Raw genomic sequence first — 19,671 nt, 5'->3', positions numbered from 1 at the left:
GGCTGAGACCATCTTTCCAGTCCAAATGAGATTTGTTTGGTATTCGATTCGGGCGGCGGTTAAGGATCGTCTGTAAATAGGAATCTTATGTATCGATGGAGGGCTCATTCGCACATTATTGCTTTCTGGTTCGCACGTCGATAATGTGAAAATGAGTCCAAAACAAAAAGGGAGAACGAAGCCAAACGCAGACGATACGGAGGAGAGAGGAGAGAGGAGAGGGATCAGGCAAGGAGATAAGATTCCTCCCCCTTCACGTCTCTCTGTCAGTAAAAAGAAATAGGACAAAACATAAAAAAAAAAATGGTGCCACAATTGGATGAGGGAGATATAATGATAATCCAGTAATGACATGAAATAATAAACCCTCAGCTGTTTAAAACAGATTTCCCTACAGAAATCTAAAACACCCCACTGGAAATATTACTTGTATTAGGTATCATCAGAGTGCAAAATTACCCCCCCCCCCTCCCCTCGCTCAATTAAAGAGTCGATACTGAGGGAGTACAAGCACTTTCAGCTGCGTTTGAGCTCGTGGAGGTGCATCAGAGAACGGCGAGGTTTTGATGAGAAGACGAAGGCGACATCAGCCACCGCAGATTTAATTTTCATTTTCCAGCGTCGACGCCGCTGATTAGGAATGAAATGAGATTTTGGTTTGTGGAGTGACTCGGGGACGGGGACGGGGGGGGGGGGGGGGGGGGGGGGGGGGACGGGGGGCTGGGAGGGGGGGGGGGGGGGGGGCATCGGACCCCTTCTCTCTGTGGCACCCCTCCCTCTTCCTCTTCCTCCTCCTCCTCCGGTGACTAATCCCCCGATGACAATCACAAATCCACCGTTCAGCTTCCAGCCAGATTGAATTAGGCAAAAGCCATTACCTTATTAGATCCCTCGGAATCAGACGCCTGGTTTTGGGGGGAATTAGCCTTTGGGCTGAATTATGACGGCACACACACAGATGTTCCTTTGCACGGGCACGCAATGACTCTGTGTGTGTGTGTGTGTGTGCGTGTGCCAATGTACATCCGAATTCTCCCGGTTGGGAGCGCAGCACACATAGTTTCACCTCATCACATCACAACACTCCCAAACCCAATCTCTCATACATCAAAGTGTGCCGAGGGCCGCCTCTGTGCGCGCGTGTGTGTGTGCCAGGATTTTCCCAGAGTTCATCAGCAACTGTGCCGAGCAGATGGCCCGCTGCGATATGGCGGAGTGGTTTTATGGGGCCCCTCTGTGGAGCCGCCGTCACTGTGACCAACTGTGCCTACCGCCCGCCATTGGACAAGGATCATATAACAGACGGTTTGGGGGCCCGGGCCCGCCGAGGACGGCAACCGCAGCTAAGCAGGTGTGGAGAAGGTGTGGGGCAGGATGGTGTGTGTGTGTGTGTGTGGGGGGGGGGTGGGGTGGGGGCTCAGCTAGTGTAGAGGAACGGCCTAATGAGGTGCCGAGAGATGAGCCCGTGAATCATTATCAGCTCTGCTACGTTTAAGGCCTCCCCGAAAAATGCACATCAGCGAAATCAAGGTGCGGCCGCGTTTAAGGGGCTTTTCTGTGTGCCAACGCATTAAAAGATTCGTAAGAGGAAAATCCCTGGGCAGTCAAAGCATTACGCCGTGTGTGAGACCTTCATTTTCTCTTGATTACGGTCTAACCAGGAGGAACTACAGTGCAGAGTTAAGTGGGACAGATTAGGGCTGAAGTGGGGCTGGGGGTGATTTCCAGTTGCCAGATTCGCCCATTAGATTCAACGTTATGAACTTTCCTCAGCACTCAATAACAGCAGCGCTCCGACGTCCGACCGGGACAACACAAAGAGATGTTTCTGCTGCGAGGAGCCGGGGAGGAGCCCGGTAGGAGCTGACGGCGGCGGCGGCGTATAATCTCCTGTTACGGAGCCGCTCGGATGAAACAGCAGTCCGTCGCCTGGATGCCTCTCCGGTAATGAAGGCCATCAATCAGCTTCTTCTCACTTCTCACTGATCACATAGCTAGAGAAAAAGCTGCCGGCACACGAGCACCACGCCTCACTAAGTTGGCCCAGAACAGACACACACACACACACACACACACACAAGCACACATCTGCACGGAGATAATCAAACACACACGAAACGAGGTGGCCCCGTTTTGCTGCGAGGTACAATCAAGAGTCAGAGCTTTGGCTGTCAGTCAACTGGGGCGGGTTGGGGGTTGGGGGATGTGTGTGTGTGTGTGTGCGGGGGGGGGTGATATGAAAGGTGGTAATATGAAATTAAAGCCCACCCTGCCAACTTCAACCAAGTTGGTCACCATGACGATGGCGGCCGTGTTCTCCTGCCAGACCATCCTCCAGAAGTCGAAGACAGTCTCCTGCATGGGGCCTGAGAGAGAGAGAGAGGGAGAGAGAGAGGGAGAGAGAGAGAGCGATGGAGAGAGGAGAGGGGAGAGGGAGTCAGATCCACTTACACACAGGGGAGCCGGAGGTATTAAAGTCGTACGGCAACAATGCAGTTTATAGAGCATTTCCCTCCATTTTCACAGCTTTGGATCGAGCAACTGGAAAATATGTCAAGTCATATTTATTTATAGAGCTTTTGTGGGAGGCCGGTGCGGCGCTTAGTGCTTCACACCACAGCAAAGGACTTAAACAAGGCAAGGCTCAAATAAATCACAAACAATTTGAGATGAGAGGAAAAGCTGTGCCGGCGTGCGTGTGTGTGTGCGCCCGTGTGTGTGTGAGGAAAAAGTATACGCGCTTGTGTGTGTGTGTGTGTGTGTGCGTGTGTCACAAAGCTCAAAGTAATTACCGCCACTCCTCATCTGTTCCACGCCAACCTCTCAGCACGGCGGACCCAAAGGTGAACAACCACACGGATGAGCAGAGAGCCGCTCCCTCTCTCTCTCGCTCGCTCGCTCGCTCACATATTTAAACCTTCGCCGAGCAATAATTGTGGATTGATAGGAATTTAATTATTATTCTGGTTAATTCAAATTATTAACATTGGTTTTAATCAAGCACCTAGTGGAGAGAGAGAGAGAGAGAGGGAGAGAGAGAGAGATTGCTTCTGACTAATTAATTAGCGAATGCAAATCTCAGCAGTTGTGCATCTCTGGTGTTTTGGTGTGAATCACCTGGAGACGGACGGATTATGCAGACAGACGCACAAACTCAAGCAAATATTCACATAGCAGAGCTCAGCAGCAGCAGCAGTGTAGCAGCCCGGTGTTTTACATTCTGCGCCTTGTTGTCACTGCGGCGGCTTAGCGTGACCTTTGACCTCGCCCTTACACGAATTGTACATCGATCAAAATAGTTGTTTCCTCAAAATACACAAATCTTCTTGGGAATATTGTTGGGAAATGTGATTTGAGGAGAGATTAGCGTCTCAGTTTGACCTTTGAACTGAGCGACCACGAGCAGTTTGACTCCATTTGATTCACGATGATTTGTATTTAAACACAGACGAATCCCCCACTCTCCACATTCTTGGAATCTCGCCGCTCGCAGTTTGAGCTCCAACAACACGGCGGTTAGAGAGTTACATCGCTTGGCAGAAGCAAAATGTTTCCTCTCTTGAAGTTGCTGAAGGTTAAAGTAAATTGACTTGGCTGTTTAGCCTTGGAGGAAATAAAAAACCAAAACTTAAATCACTTTTACTTTTGAGAAAAAACTTCAGGCGACTTTTTTTCCCTCTCGAAATAGAAATAAAATAGATTCGAAGCGGAACGTCGTCTCTGTTTTCTTGTTTTCCGCTGCCAATCTGGGCATGTGTACAAACTCGCCTTAGAAAACAATATGACAGGCTGTGATCGTGTTTTTAAAAGTAATGTAAAATAAAAGGCGCCCGTCTCAAACTGAATATCCAGAATTATCTGGAACCGGCTCAATATCCTCCGACTCTACTGTATTCCCCTGCTTCCTCCTGCTTCGCGTGTGCCGGGGCTCTCCGCTTTAACTGCAGGACCTCAATCTCCAATTCCAATCTCTTCCCGTCTCTCCAGTAACTACCCAACCTGATTGAGCCGCCCACTCCGCCGCCTCCCACGCACATGCGTCCCCGCGGGAGGATACAACGCTGCCGAGAAGTTTGGGAGAGGGAGTCTTGAGAAGCAGGACAGCTGGTGTGTAGGACTTCAGTAACACAATAACACTTGGCATTATATGGTAAATCATCCAAAGTGAGCCTCCTGCCAAGCTACAGTCAGCCAATTTATGATTCCATATGCAAGCGGAGATGGATAATAGGTGAGGGGGAGAGACGCCGGGATGTGACAGCCAAGAGGAAGCAAAGGCCTCGCTGCGCTTCAGATGGAGAAGCGGCGGGATCATCTGAAACCGCGTCTCTGAGAGAAGAGGGGCGATGAAGCTGATGGAACCTCAGCCAAAACATTCCCAAACAGACGAGCCGACGCCTCACGCAGCGATGGACCGGGCTCTAATTTCTCTCGTTTTCTTTCTTCTCTTAACTGCTGGTACGACTCGGCCCTGAATACCTTCCAGGAGAGAACAAGCCGCCTCCCTCCCTTCCAGTGTGGACATTGTGTAAAGGTACAAAAGTGTGGCACAAACTAGGCCCCAGGATGTGAAGCAGCAAGGAACTTTTGGGAGGAAGATTGTTGTCTGTAAAGCTCAACATGCGCCGACTCGACCTCTTTCTGAATCTCTCGTTCTCTTTTTTGTCTTGTCTTCCTCTGATACCGTCTCTTCCATCAGTAATTGCTCCAAATATCACATCTCTGACTGAGCCGCTGCCCCTGAGCTCCATTATAGTCGCTCCACCTCCTTTGTTTACGGCTGCAGGCTGAGCAGCATCTTCATCCGCGTCTTATTTTTAAAATTAGTCCATAAACTACAGCCAGCGCCAAATCTCTTCTCCATCCATTATAAGCCTGTTTCACCCCCACCTTCAGTTTTAACATGACTCACGCCCCCTACTGGCACGGAGGGACATAAATAGAATCCTCACGACGACACGCTGAGCGCTGCATTACAGCCCTGATCTGCCTCAGTGAGACAGTGAGCCCCCTTGTGGTTAATGGTGGTATTTTTGGAGGCTGAAACGCTTATTTCAGCAAATCAGAATCCATCAGTAGGAGGCGCTACAGAGACAAATGGGACAAGGGACTTCTTCTGATCTATGAGGGTTGAATGGACTTCAGGTGAGGGAGACGTGGAAGCAAAGCAGGACAAACAGTCAGACCGTGCGGCGTCTCAAAGGCTTCGTCCTCAGGTTAGCGGAGGGGGAATTAGCTTGAGAGCCCACTTAAAGAAACGGAACTGCGCGGATGAGAGCGGCGTTTTTCCGAAAGCGCACACGCTGAGTTTGGATAAGTTTTGGAGGAGGCACTTCAGAGGCTCCTGAGCTCCACCGAGGAAGCTCCACTTCCAGCTGTCAGAGAGCCAACGATGCTGCTGCTGCTGCCGCCGCCGCCGCGTTCAGGGACCAGGCCTGTTCCTCCTCAGAAGCAAAGAGTGTGACAGCTGTAGAAATCCCCGAGCCACGAGCCACACACACCTCAAGAACTCCTGATCAACACACACACACACACACACACACAGACAAACACACACAGACTATGTTCCCCTCTTGCCTCGTCTATTAATATTACATGCAGCAGACTTTGGCATAATGTGCACTCACTTATCATTGATTTGTGCTCTCTCTCTCTCTCTCCCTCTCTCTCTCTCTCTGTCTCTCTCTCTCTCCTGCTCTGGGCTTTGAGACGTTAACCTGTAAATAATAAAGCTTTTGCACTGCTGGTGGCATTTGGTGCCTGTGTGTGTGTGTGTGTATGTGTGTGTGTTTGCAGGGGGGCAGCTTGATGAAATCGAACCCTTTCCTGTGTCATGAATATTTTCCACATCACCAGGAGGGAGGGATGGGGGGAGGGAGGGAGGGGAGGGAGGGTGATCAGAGCTGTTTGCACTCCCCAGATAGGGAGGAAGCTCGTGCCTGATTTGTGTCCAGGGCAGAAGCTGCAGGCAGGTACATTAAACGGAACGGCCAGCCACAGGCTTTAATAACCCAGCTACAGTTAAGTCTGTCTCCCCCCCTCCCTTCCTCCCTTTCCCCCCCTCCCTCCCTCCCTCTCCCCCCTCCCTCCCCCCTCCACACGGGGATGACAGACCTGTCGGCCGTAATGAGGAGGCGAGCTCGGGTGATGAGGCGTTTATGGAGTGACAGCTGTTCTACCTGCCGCTGTCACCTTGACGGAGCAAAGGGACTCGTCAATAAATCCCAAACTAATGAGCGTCATTGTAGTTTATGGAGTAAGAGAACTGGAGGGGGGAGAGGGCGGGGGCCACAGAGAGCCCCCCCCCCACACACACACCGATTTATGACAAAGTCTTTTATTCTCCTTCTTTTTGGCTTATGCAGCACTCTTGCGGGGGTCTCACGACTTTCCCTGAGTCCCGGCGGACTTTAGAGGGAAGTGTCACTAGTTAAAAAACTTTACCGGAGGAAAGAAGAGAGAAAGAGAGAGAGAGAGAGAGAGAGAGAGAGGGAGAGAGGGAGAGAGGGAGAGAGAGATTTTCTGCAACTGTGCCAGTGCCCAGGTGCTGCTTTCAGGTGCTCCAGTATGCAGTTTGTCAGGCTGAGAGAGAGAGAGAGAGACAGGTCTGTGTCTGCCGCTCCTCTCATCTCGCGGCTGCTCTTTGCCTCAGTGTCAGCAGACTGAGCCTTCCTTCCTGTCAGTCTGCTGCGGCTGATGATGAATTATGAAAGGGCCCCCGCGCTCTCCCGGAGAATACAGATGTTTCCCTCTCTGGCACGCGCACACACACGCGCACATACACACACATACGCACACCGACTCGGGTTTAGGAAAGTCCTCATCGTTTCCTTTCTTGATACAGTGGATGACTTCTTATAAAAGCTGGATGGGGAAGCCGCGGCTAATTATCTTGAATGGGAGCGAACGCGTTTGGGCCTCGCCAGCTTTTAAACTCGAGGAGGCGAGAGCGTCACAGCGCCCGCACATCTCCAATGTGCATATTTATAAATGAAGTAAGGGACGATCGTGGTGACTATAAGACAAATTTACACGTCAGAATAATCCAGATGAAGCGTGAAATGCTAACTCCGCGCCATTTGGTGGGATTCAGACCCAGAGGAGCAAACAGAGAAGGTGTGATGTGACTCAGTGGTCAGCATCAGGCAGGCAGACGCAGAGACACACAGCGACTCCTCGGCTCGCTGCTGCTGCGCTCGCTCTCTCTCTCTCTCTCTCTCTCGCTCTCTCTCTCTCTCTCTCTCTGAAGTCGGAGCAAACAGAGGGGTTGTTTTAATTGAGACACTGTGGAAGAGAGGCGATGCACTAATAAACAGGTAATTATGCAACTCCCAGCTCCGCCAAAGCAGATTGTGAATCCATTAAGGCCTCTTCACAAAAACACCTCTTCCTCTTTTCTTCTCTTTTTTTCCTCCCTCCTTCCTCCCGCCGACACTGAACCCCCCCCCCCCTTTCCCCCCCTCGTGCATGTTGTGCGTGTGTGTGTGTGTGCGTGTGGGCGTAAGGGCTCTCCGTGCAAAATGTATAACAATTAACCATCAATCAGACTTAACCTCCCGGGTCACGGTAAGTGCTTCGGCGCCGCGCGAATCTGCCGTCCAGATTAACACACAACGACAAAATGAGCCCGGACGTGTCGGCTAATCCATTTATTTATTCAGCTTTCTCTCCCCCGAATGACTGATTACTCGCTCCCACACCACTGATGGAAGCGAGAGAGAGAGAGAGAGAGAGAGAGAGAGAGAGAGAGGGGACTTACGTGCGTGCGCGTGTGTATGTGTGTGTGTGTGTGTGTGCAGCGAGCGATAGCAGATTCCCTGAGCACACACTTGACTGAGCATCAAAGAGTAGTTTGCGAAGGAGTGTATGTAAACAACGACTGGGATGTTCAGAGAGATGTTTGTGAGCGCCGTGCCACACACACACTCACACACACTCGCATCCCCCCCCCCAATAACAAACAAGACAGACGGGCTTATCTCACGTCTCACCCGCCCACACACTTTCCACAAAGTTTCCTTCTTACCTTGAGTGGCGATGTAGTGGTTCGGCCGGTGGTAGCCCTGGGGAGAGAAACAAGATGGAGTCACTTCACTTCCCTCCTACTCATAAAAGAGCAAAACTACAAGGTGTGTTTGTTGTTTGCCCGCTGTCTGAGCCCTCGCATGCACATTACTTCCCCGTTTCTATTTCTAACAAAATACACTCCGCATCCACTGTATATGAAGCCCTGGCACCGGCGTTGGCTAACAGCTGTTTCTCAGTGCAGAAAATGAACTCCGCAGCACCTCCGCTCCTCCTGAGGGGAAACGTTCAGAGAGAGACGTGTGCGGTTCTGTTCCAGCACCAACAACAACCTGTCAGGTAGCCAGCTGTCATGTTTTCACTCGCTGTATGAACCGGCGTGTTTACGACACACACGTGCATACACACATGTGCACACACACACCTATGGAGTGTGTGAGCAGCCAAAGTGACGATAATCCACGAGATACAACTAATAGCGCTGATCTTCACAATAGACTGCTGGGCTGGTGGATTAGGATAATCCCTTCAAGTTTTATTTGTCCAATTCCTTGTCTTCTCCCAGGAGATACGAGGCGGAGAGACAAAACATTGGGACTTAAAGGCTCTTCCTCTTCCTCAGCCCTGCCTCCTCTTGATTGCCCCCCCCTCTCTCCCCCCTGCCGCTCTGCTTATCTCACTCATATTCAATTTAACTCGGACTGTGATTAACGCCTCTCCAATGAAGGGAGACAGACACAAAGGATATTTTCCTCTTCCTCTTTCTCCCTCTTCACCCTCCCTCCCCTCCTCCTCCTCCTCCTCTCCCCCTCCATCATCCACCAAGCACTCTCAGCTATTCAACTGTCCTCCATTTTTAATGACTTCTTTATCTCTGGACCGCGGAGGAGATTTGTTTGTGCTTTCATGTACGTTCTGTCAAGCAAAGTGGAGGCCCGGCACACCATCGGATTAGAGGGGGGGTGGAGGGGGGGAGACGGAGGTAAAGGAGCGACTGTCAGCTGGATGGCGCTCTCTATAAATGGACCCCACGTCTTTTGCAGGGACGCTTCATTAGGTGCATCAGTCTGAGCGATCAACACGGAGAGATAAACGAGTGGATATCAGAGCTGGAGTTGTTAAGTGAACAGGCTGGAGTGTGTGTGTGTGTGTGTGTGTGGATCAGTAAATGTGCTCACACTGCACTGTTACACTCTTTGTATTTCCCTATAACGATCATTTACATTAATCCCTTGTAGTAACAGAGGGAAGTGGAACCTCGGAATACGCAGCACAACACGTTTCCTGCCCGGAGGCGCAAATTTGTATTCATTTCATCTGCAAATCTGTGGTACCTGAGTGAATCTGTGGCAAACACACACACACACACACACTGCAGCGGCCCAGAGAGCACACAGCTGCAGTCCCCTCTTTGTGCCATATGTACACACACACACACACACACACATATACAAGTTTGCAGACAACAAACCATTACGCTGTTCCTCCTAAAAGCTTATGAAAATACTCCATCAGCCACCGAGAGGAGAAACACACCCGGCCCCTGATCACACGCACAGACGCGCACACACACACACACACACACACGCACAGATGCACACACACACACACGCACGCACACACACACACACACACACAGGGCTGAAATAATCGGCAGAATAATAGAGCACAATAACAAACACTGTGGGAAACGTTCTGCGCGTAAGAGTTTATTATGGAGGCCGATCTCTTAGATGGGTTAAAAAGCTTTCTGAAGAGCAGAAACATCATTACCCATCTGCCCGCATCTCCGCTAAGTACTTTTCCAATGAAGCTGGCGGAGCGCTGGAAATCCTTTTCAATCAGGGCCTCTCTTTAATATGCGCGTATTCTTATCTCATAATGGGGAGCCTCTCCATTGTGAGAGTCTCCTCCGCCGCCGCCGCCGCCGCCACCCCCTTTTTCACGCCATAATGGCCCATAAACCAAATAGCGGGAAAGGTAAATAATTTAAGCCCCCTGCATTTGCAGCGCCGCACCTTGCATTATGAATTTACGTTTGAAGGCGTAACAAGAGATTACAAATTGCCACATTAGAGGGGCGGAGAGAGGGAGAGAGAGAGGGAGAGAGGGAGAGAGAGAGAGATGATGGGAGGAGAGAGAGAGCAAGGTGACGGGAGGAGGGAGAGAGTGTGAGAGAGAGAGAGATAGAGAGAGATGATGGGTGGAGAGAGAGTGAGTGAGTGAGAGAGGAGAGAGAGAGGGATGATGTGAGGAGAGAGAGGAAGGTGATGGGAGGAGGGAGAGGGTGTGAGAGAGAGAGAGAGAGAGGGAGGGAGATGATGGGAGGAGAGAGAGTGAGAGAGTGAGAGTGAGTGAGTGAGTGAGTGAGTGAGTGAGTGTGAGAGAGAGAGAGAGAGGACAGAGGAGAGAGGAGAGGAGAGGAGAGAGAGAGAGAGAGTGAGGGAGCAGGAGTTCTCCTGAGCTGAAGAACCACTTAGGGAGTCCGTCAGGTAGATCTCTCTCTGAGACATTACGTGTGGAGCAGAAGCATCTGCACCGAGAGGCCGGTAAGCAGCTGCAAACGGTCACGTTTTCCCGCTGCCAACGCCGCCATTAACAGGAAATCAGGTCAGATCAGGCGCTGGTGCATTGTGCGAGCTAAGCGAGTCAAACAGGAGGAGGCGTCTTGTCTCACGCCACCTTTTAATGACTCCTACCTGCTGTACAGGCGAGGACGCTCACACGCCTGTATGTAAGTGCAAGTGTAAGTACTCTCCTGTGGCTGAGCAGTATAACCGCCATGTGTGTGCGTGTGTGTGTGAGTGATGGCTCTCGGTCAGTGGGCTGCTGGGTGGTTATTGGAGGAAATGAGGCAGGCCGACGCTGAAACAAAGAAGCTCGGCGGTCTTTCACTTTAGAGATAAAAGCTGAAAAAAATCCTGACAATCGTAGGGAGAATTAAAGGAGCAGTGCGAGTCGTTTTTGCTCCCATGCACAGCACGTTTCCATGCCTCTTGTATCTCACATTTGTCAAAACTCCGCAAATTCTTCTTCTTCCGTGCAGCTTGTGTGTCTTTTTTCATTCTCGTCTCTTCTAACACTCTTCCCCCATTCTCCCCTGTGAGCCCGGCCGCTTCCCTCCATCCCCGCTGCTGTCAGGCTCTGATCTTCATTCTTCTTAAATAGCTAATGAACAGAGTAATACAGTTGCCTTCTAAAGTTTAAAATGTATGCATGTGTGTGTTTCCTGTTCTCGTGTGTGTGTGTTTGATGGGCAGGCAGAGGCCCCGGCGCTTTGTCCCCCAGGCCCCACGTGATGGTGGCACCGGCGCCCTGTCTCCCCCCCCAGAGGAGGCGCAGTGACCTTTGCGTTGGTGGCGCTGGCTGGTGTGTGTACTTACATCAACGTAATTTGCATTAATGTAATCGGAGCTCTGTTCCCCCTCCAGGGCCTGCAGCCTGACACGGGAGTGATCATCTGGAAGAGAGGCAAAGAGGAAGAAACCGCCGCTGAATTAATCATATTAACGAGGGCATCAGGAGAAAGAAGAAAAGCTGGAGAGGGACAGAGAGACAGAGAGACGGAGAGACGGAGGGACAGAGAGACAGAGTGAAGTGGGATGAGAAGGAGGTGATGGAGGAACGGAAGCGTGACCAAACTAGTATGGCAGTGTGCAGTGGAGTGGAGCTTCACAAAGGGAACACGGTTGATGAGTGGATGAACACAGATGTGAGCTGCATCATGACAAAGCTTAACGCCGCCGCCAGTGTGGAACAACACCGACATCAATCTCTGAATTATGAACCAATTACCACCAACATTACACTTTTTGGAACTTTAAAAGCTTCACGGTGTGGAATTTGATGGATGGACGTGGAAGCTAAACGCTCCTTCAGTTAAAGGTACATTAAGTAATATTACAATGCAAATGATGTGTGATAAACCACTATGCAATTACCTTATACACTGCATTTGCATATAAATGTCGTGCTTTCTCCTCAACCTAATGTTCTACGGCTTATGTGAAGCACTACAAAAATGGTGCCTAGCCTAAATGGTACACGTGCAGATTATCTACTGGGGATGTCTGCAAACTGAAGTACACATAAAGCCATGAAGTGACATAAGTGGATATAAGTGAGATTAAAAGAAACTCCCTGATTTGCATTAGCTGGCAGATTTGCCCAGCCGGAGCCTGAATAGTCAATATGAGCTGATAACAAAATCAAAGTGGAGACGAGTCCAAACACGGCAGGGCTGCATTGTTATGTGCCTGTGTGTGTGTGTGTGTGTGTGTGTGTGTGTGTGTGTGTGTGTGTGCCGCACCAGCCGACGTCTCCTAACTGCAAAGACACTGCAGTAAGATGCATATAAAAGTAGATTAAGAAAGGTCAAAGCTGCTCTCGTTGGCTGATAATAAAAAGTGTGTTTGAGCAGCTTATGGTTATCCGGAGTCACAGGCCTGGGCAATAAATCATGCAGAAGAATGGAAACGGCACAGGGAAACTCATGAACATGGAGGAGGTGCTTTGTACACACATGCAATGATATTCCCATATCGGTTCTTCATACGGTTCTCATCCTTCTTGGCAGAGTCCCACGGCGCAGACTGTCCTTCAAAAAAGCTCTGAAAAGCAGAGAACAGAGCGGGGAAATGTGAAATACGCCGTCACGTGTGAACACTCTAAATGATAACCAGGCTAAAGAACACAGTCTTCCTCTTTTAGCTGCGCCATAGAGAAAAAAGGAAGGCAGCAGTGGCAGCACAGAGGAAGACGCAGAGATATATATCCACATTATTATCAGACATGAAACGCGGCGAGGCTGCCGGGGCCTGGAGAGTCGTGTCAAACAGCGAGGGCCATTAGGGCGGATGCAGCAGGGTGTCACGCTCAAACTGCTCCCCCTTGCGCCGCTGTGCCGGGCGGAGCCACCGCAGCCTCAGCCTGCCTGATCTGAGGGACTCCACGGACTCATGGTGAGGGGAAAATAAAGCCGGCTCGTCTCCTGCACATCAAAACCGCTCCACTCAGATTGCCCTCATGAAATATTTATCATCTCTCACTGGGGAGATTTCCATTCTGATGGCACACTAGGCACAATTAAGCCAAATTATGAAAATACATCTCTGCTGCCAGGCCAGTGCTGTTCAGAGGGATGGGCGGGGCGGTGGCGGCAGCGGCGGCTCCGAGCTGAAAAGCAGCAGCAGCAGCGGGAAAACATGTTTTTGCCCGTCCGTCTGAAGCGCGTTTGAAAACTGGGCTTGCACATTATTATTCCAAAGACGCGGCCATCTGCAAGTAGGGATTCAAGAGCACCAGTGGATGTTAAACACGTTATTAGGAGAGCTCCTTTTAGCGTCGTTAGCCCGTCTGAGGAAGCGCGACACTATGTCTTCAATCATCAGCGTCCTAGGTCTCCCAGCCTTCATTCATCTGGGCACTGTGCTGGCAGCAGGCCGTTTATCTAACAAATAAAGGCCTTTCAGACAGTTCACAAGGACATATGCCTGTGTATTAAGTCCTAAGGTTTAGCGATTTCAATGAGAAACAGCTTTAATATGCTAAAAATATGTCCCATCCATTCAGTAAAGATGGAAATATGTCTCAGAGATGGATTACACAGCGTCGCCTTCCTGTGGCAGTATGTCACCGGCCAAAGTCATTCTCGCTGTCACCCTGAAGGATACAAGTGTAATATCAAGCATCTGGACATAAATCAGCTTTAAGATGAAAGGCGTGTGCCGGTAACTTTATAATAGTTCTCACTTTCAGCCGAATGACATCGCCCGGCTGCGACGCTAAAGTGGCGTTTAAATCGAGATTGTTGGATCCTGGATGCAGAGTGTTCCTGTCATTCTAAAGGTCCTGCATCAATATAGGTTCAATCAGCTTCTATCTGTTCGTCCATACAGGGGTTTTGCTTCCTGAAACTCTTCAACCATGACACACTAGGCAACCAATCACAACGGGAAGGTGACAGTATTCGACATAAACACCATGACAAACGTAAAGTAAACAAAGAGGATGAAAACACAAAGAAGCAGAATTCTTTAGCGAGTTTCTTCACGTCTTGGTTATTAATGATTAATCATCAATCAACATGTGAGAGGAGGAGACTCATTCGAACTGACGAGGGTTCATTTGTGGTTTCCAGAGGAGCTTATAATGGAATTGTTTGTTTTGGGAATCCTGGCAGGATGCAACACATGAGAGACGGAGACAATGAGAGGGAGACATGTTTGACCCACGCCCTGCTGGTAACAGATCTGTTACCTCAATCAGACGGGGCATCGACGGGCAGAAGAATTTGGAACGTGGCTCTATAAAGCTCTGACAAAGTCCAGATCAGATGTAGAGAAGCCCAGGAACACACAGTTTGTTTTAGCAGTCCAGGATTATGTCATACTTATGTTTACGTGACCCACACCTCAGTACATGTGAACAAGCTTGGTGTTTGATTGAGCCAAATTAAAGGAACGTCACATCAAACTGCAATTCTGGCTCTTATTTTTAAATTCCTCTGATGGGATAATAAGTATGCTTTCAAAAAAGCTTTATAAAGCCACGTCATGAGGAGCGAGTCTCTGATTAGGGGACAGATTTGACAGAAGACGTCACTTTCAGAGGCTTGTGTAACTTTTGCTCTGCTTCTGCCCTTTTTCAGACCAGATCATCGAGGTGAGACGTCGTCATCCCACAGGGCCGTGAAACGCCAAACAAGCACCGTCAATCTGTCTGATATTAGCTATTAGCTACGATATTAGCTAGCAAGTCTAGGAAACTCACAAACAAAACCAAAAGTATGGGCTTACCTCGTTGATCTGATCCAAAGTTAACGTACAGAATAACAAGAAGCATGGGTCAAAGAGAGATATAGTACAGTGTAAGTCACACAGGCTTAGAGGCGCAACTGGGCTCCAATCTCAACCATAGCAAAAGAAAAAGACGGGCAAAAAGGGCATTGACCTTAAAGACATATCTATTGATATAGAGAAGACAGCAACGGAACACAACATACAAATGAATCGCTCGTAGCCAAGTGAGAATGAGCTCCGTCACACACTGTAGGCCTCCCACCGGCCTTTACCCAGACAGCAGGCGGACAGCTAGGTGAGAGGGTGGGGACAGGGGGACACAGGGGACAGAGGGACGGGAGAGAGGGGTTTCATATTGACGTCTCTTTTTCGCCGGCTGCACAAACCCCAAAAACACCTTTATCCATAATGGATTGGGCCTAGAGGGAAACCCAACGGACCCTGCTCGCCCCTCAATGGTCTGATTCCTGCGTTACCATATGGTTTGTAGTTCAAATTCAAGCTTATTGGTCCGTGGGCGAGCACTGGTCAGCACCTGGATCTCTTGATATGTTTGTTGGTGCCATTTTGAGGGATTTCAACCGGGTTAGTGCCAAACGTGTGGAATAACCGTGTTACTGGAGCGCTTGTAAACGTGCCGATTGTCTCTCTCTCTCTAGTACCAAAGTAGGTGGTCTTTGTGGGGCCTCAGAGGTCAGTTTCCCCTGATTCTGCCTTTAATGTAATAAAAGCCTTTAATTCAGTTGTTCCGACACACTGAATAATGCGCCACAGGACCAATAAACTGAACGTGTGAAATCAGCGCCGTCGCCCTTTAAATGGGGAAAACTGAGCTCCGGGTGGGGAAGAGAGAGAGAGAGAGTGAAGAGCGAGGAGAGGATGGGGAAGGTAAGGGCGAGTGAATGAGGCAAGGTGGTGCGAGAAAAAGATGAGTACAGGGTGAAAATCATGAGGAAGAGTGCTGAAGATGAAGGCAGACGAGGAGATGAGGGAGAGAAGGGACGAGTCGGGTAGATTGTTTCTCCTAAGTGACACCGACGAGCCATTTGTGGCGTCTGTGAGCGAGGGGCGCTGGTCGTCTCTCTGTCTGCGGTGGTGCTGAGGGACAATCAGGCGAGTTGGAGAGCCGCCAAAGCCCCGCCAGCCTCTCGGCCTCACGGGAGATCACGAGAGAGAGCGACCAAATCTGCTCCTCCCGTGTCAGATTACGACTGCTGCAACCGCGCGACAACACGTCTGAAAGAGAGCGACAGTCCGCCGCGATCCAGCCTGATTGAGATGGAGGAAGAGGAGGAGGAGGAGGGGGAGGAGGGGGGGGGGCTCGGCTAGCTGTCCCTCTCATTTGTTTGGGGGATTTTTGGAATTTCACAGAGAGGCAGAAAAATATAAAGTGCAAATGTGTACAATCGCGACAAAACAACAAGGAACAGATGAGCGACAAAATGAATCACGCCATAAACACGCGGTGACAGAGTACATTAACAATTTATCATGAAAGTGCATCCAGGGAGAGAGAAAATGGTTCTGCTGCGAGAGTGAGAGTGAGAGAGAGAGAGAAAGAGAGAGAGAGAGAGAGGGAGAGAGAGATAGAGAGAGAGAGAGGGAGAGAGAGAGAGAGAGAGAGAGAGGGAGGGAGGGAGAGACAGACAGACAGACAGACAGACAGACAGACAGACAGACAGACAGACAGACAGAGAGAGAGAGAGAGAGAGACATAGGGACACAGATGAAGCCTGGTTCAGATTGTTTCCATTAAAGAAGCTCCATGGAAGAGTCCGTCACCAAACTTCATCTGTGTTTGCACCTTGAACAGTGTGTGTGTGTACGGGGGGGTGACAGCTGATGGTGGCGTGGTGGCGTGGGGTCGGGGGGGTGTAGGTCCCTACCTCGTACTCCTCCTTGAAGCCGTAGCCCTCGGCGCACTTCATCTGGGTGATGTGCTGCAGCAGGTCGGCCACTCGGATGGCCGGGTGCAGCTGACCCGTCTGGTACGGCACGTCCACCGGCTCACGCTTCCTCAGCGAGTGCGTGTGCGACTGCACCAGGCTGCTCGTGTCGCTGCCCATGTTCTGGCTCTCGTCTGTCGAACACAACGGACAGGGACGAGGACAGAAGCGGGTCAGGACAGAGGTGAGAGGTGGCACAGGGTGGAGCTGTTTGATGGCTGTAAGCTGAATGCATCAGTGCCCTAGGGTGACATAATGCTCGGGTGGTAAATGATGCAGGCGCTTCGTGACTTCATCTAAATTTGAAGTCCATTGCTGAGGCTCTGCTTTCCCTGATGGGTGACAATCATTCGCTGATTTTCCGCCAACTCCGGTCTCAGCTATGAATGTTCTTATTAACAGATGGAGCATTACCTCATTTACTGTGGAGCATTATGTCACCACCCTCCAGATTGACAAACAACCCTCAACTACTAATCTGTTTGTTATGGATGGTCACAACAACACAACATCATTGTGTAATAGGATGAGTCATGTGGTGGGAAGGTTCATGTCCATCTGTCTCTGGAAAACATTTGATACTCTTCATCTTTGTCATCCTCAAACCGCTTGCGGCGCTGAGCTCACTGAGTTTACCTTCAGAGTGAAAAGAGTCTCAATCAACTCGTGAAAACACACACAGAGATGCTTTTAAAGTAATTGAGCTGGCGACACAGTGGGCCGGTTTGGGCTGCGACCCTATGACTGAATGACTGAAGGTACCAGTCGGCTCCAGCTGTGTCGCACTGTAATCCAGTCAGTGGCAGACATGAGGCACAGATGCTGTGGGGAGCCAGCAGGTGATGAGGGGGCAAGGGGGGAGTGTCCAGGAACATGGAGGAGGAAGAGGAGGAGGAGGAGGAGGAGGAAGAGGAGGGTGTGAGGGGGAGGGGGGTTGCGGTGGGTTCCACAGTGAGCATGTCGCAGCAGGCAGCACCGTCAGAAGCATCACAAACACACACACACACACACACACACACACACACACACACACACACACACACACATACACAGCGTGGATTCAACCCCGCCCCCCAGCCCCGCCCACAAAACTGAAAACTCAAAATGAAAACCTACAATAAAAAAACAATTAAAAAAAACAACAACAAAGTAAACAAACCCAAGGAGGGGGGAAGCGGAGATGAGAAGAGGATGCATGAGGTGATGTTGCCATGGAGGAAGGGGCGGGGCCGGGCAGGGGGGGAGGGGCATGCTAGGCTAATGGCTGGTGGTGGACACACGGTGCTGAGGGCGGCGAGATGCGATGCTAACAACGTCCAGCTGTGTCATCATGCAGTAATGTCATGTGTCCATGTCAGAAGCTCTCTGACTACACACCACCTCCACCCCCCCACCCCCCCCACAACCCCACCACCCCCCAAAAACCCCAAACCCAGGGGCCCACATGGGGAGACTTACCATTAATGGGCACTTTTTAGATAGCAGATACATAAAGAGGTTAACGTGTGTCAAGAGAGAGAATGAGGAGAAGAGAGAGAGAGCGAGAGAGGAGAAAGGGGAGAGAGAGAGCGAGAAGGAGAGAGAGAGAGAGAGAGAGGGGATAAGCAACAATACAGCAAGAGATCCCGTTAACAGTGTTTTAGAGCTACGCTTAAGGGCGAGAACACACGCCCATCTGAGTCCAAACAGTCTAAAGTAGGGGGGGTGGGAGGGGGGATGTTGAGTGTGGATGGATGGGGCAGTTTCAACAGTGCAAGACAAAAAGAGGAAAGGAATAATAAAGTTTCAAAATAAATAAAGGAAGTCATGGATTTGGAGGGAGGAGGAGGAGGAGGAGGAGGAGGTGATCGTCTCCCTAACGAGCTCCGCCGTCTCACTCTGACATTCTGAACTCCCTCTGTGATTTGATTTGCATGTCCTCCAAAGAGCCAAACACCTGTATTTCTGCACAATCTTTAAAAAAAAAAAAATACAAAAAAAATACAAAAACAAACTCAGGCTTCCTGCAGGATGTAATCAGTTTTGATCGTTAACCTGCAGCTGATGAGTCGGAGGAGCACGTGACCTTTTTATTCTGGCTGCTGTGATTTCATGTTAATTGTTTCACGCTTCATTAAGAACTGGAACCAACATAAGCAGCTGTCACGGCGGCGCTGATGAAAGACGGAGCGTTAAGTTGCACGGATGGGCGCAGAAGAAGAAATGAAGTTAGTTGTTAAGAGTTGTAATGCGTTTGTGGCGAAACTGGAGTAGCGGTAAGTAGGAAGGAAGAGAAGAAGAAGAAGAAGAAGAAGAAGGAGAAGGAGTCGCGCTTTGTTCTTGGCCTGGAGTGTTGGATCATTAGAGCTCTCCTGCCCCACTTAGGCGCTACGCATCGCCACGGAAACCACGCACAGTCATAATTAAAGGAAATAAACAAAATGCTGCAAAAATATATATATATTATTCTACTTTATGGCTAAACGGGACGAGTAAGCATCGGCAAAACCAAAACAAAAACAAGTAGGTCACTAACACTTCGCCAAAGGCAGGGAGGGGGGGGGGGGGCGAGCAACATTAAAAAGAATAATAGAAAAGGTTGTTGTTGTTTAGGGGGAGGGGGGGGGGGGGGTTAAACGTGTAGTGAGGAGAGAGAGGAGGGAGGGAAGGGGGGAGCACAGCCGATTAGCGAGACGTCCGGTTTAGACACTCTGGGGCGAAAGATGAAGAGAGAGCAAGAGAGAGAGAGAGAGCGAGTGAGAGAGAGAGGGAGAGAGAGAGAGCGCGGATGCCTGCATCTAAAATTTGTTTCAAAAAAGCCCCCCTGCCCCCCTCGACCCCCCCCCCCCCAACCCACCTACACACTCCCCTGACCCGCCCCCTCCCTGACCCCGCCCCCCTCTGCCCCCCACCCCCCTCCC

General features: G+C 50.3%; 1 protein-coding gene across 1 annotated transcript in view; it reads right to left on the bottom strand.

Moving 5' to 3' along the window:
- The window catches only part of LOC142997746 (receptor-type tyrosine-protein phosphatase mu), a 113,034-nt gene that overhangs the window by 7,479 nt on the left and 85,884 nt on the right, over window positions 1-19,671 (bottom strand). Inside the window, 7 exon segments of the mRNA XM_076148299.1 lie at window positions 2,269-2,366; window positions 8,027-8,063; window positions 11,409-11,485; window positions 12,548-12,635; window positions 14,823-14,831; window positions 16,712-16,905; window positions 18,230-18,241. Of these exon segments, the coding sequence (XP_076004414.1) occupies window positions 2,269-2,366; window positions 8,027-8,063; window positions 11,409-11,485; window positions 12,548-12,635; window positions 14,823-14,831; window positions 16,712-16,905; window positions 18,230-18,241 (515 nt within the window).

Source organism: Genypterus blacodes, unplaced genomic scaffold (assembly GCF_046128005.1).
Source record: "Genypterus blacodes isolate CSIRO-AG114 ecotype Tasmania unplaced genomic scaffold, CSIRO-AGI_Gbla_v1 ptg000005l_1, whole genome shotgun sequence".
In the NCBI taxonomy this organism is placed as follows: Eukaryota; Metazoa; Chordata; class Actinopteri; order Ophidiiformes; family Ophidiidae; genus Genypterus; species Genypterus blacodes.
This window is presented reverse-complemented; position numbering and strand designations above follow the sequence as displayed.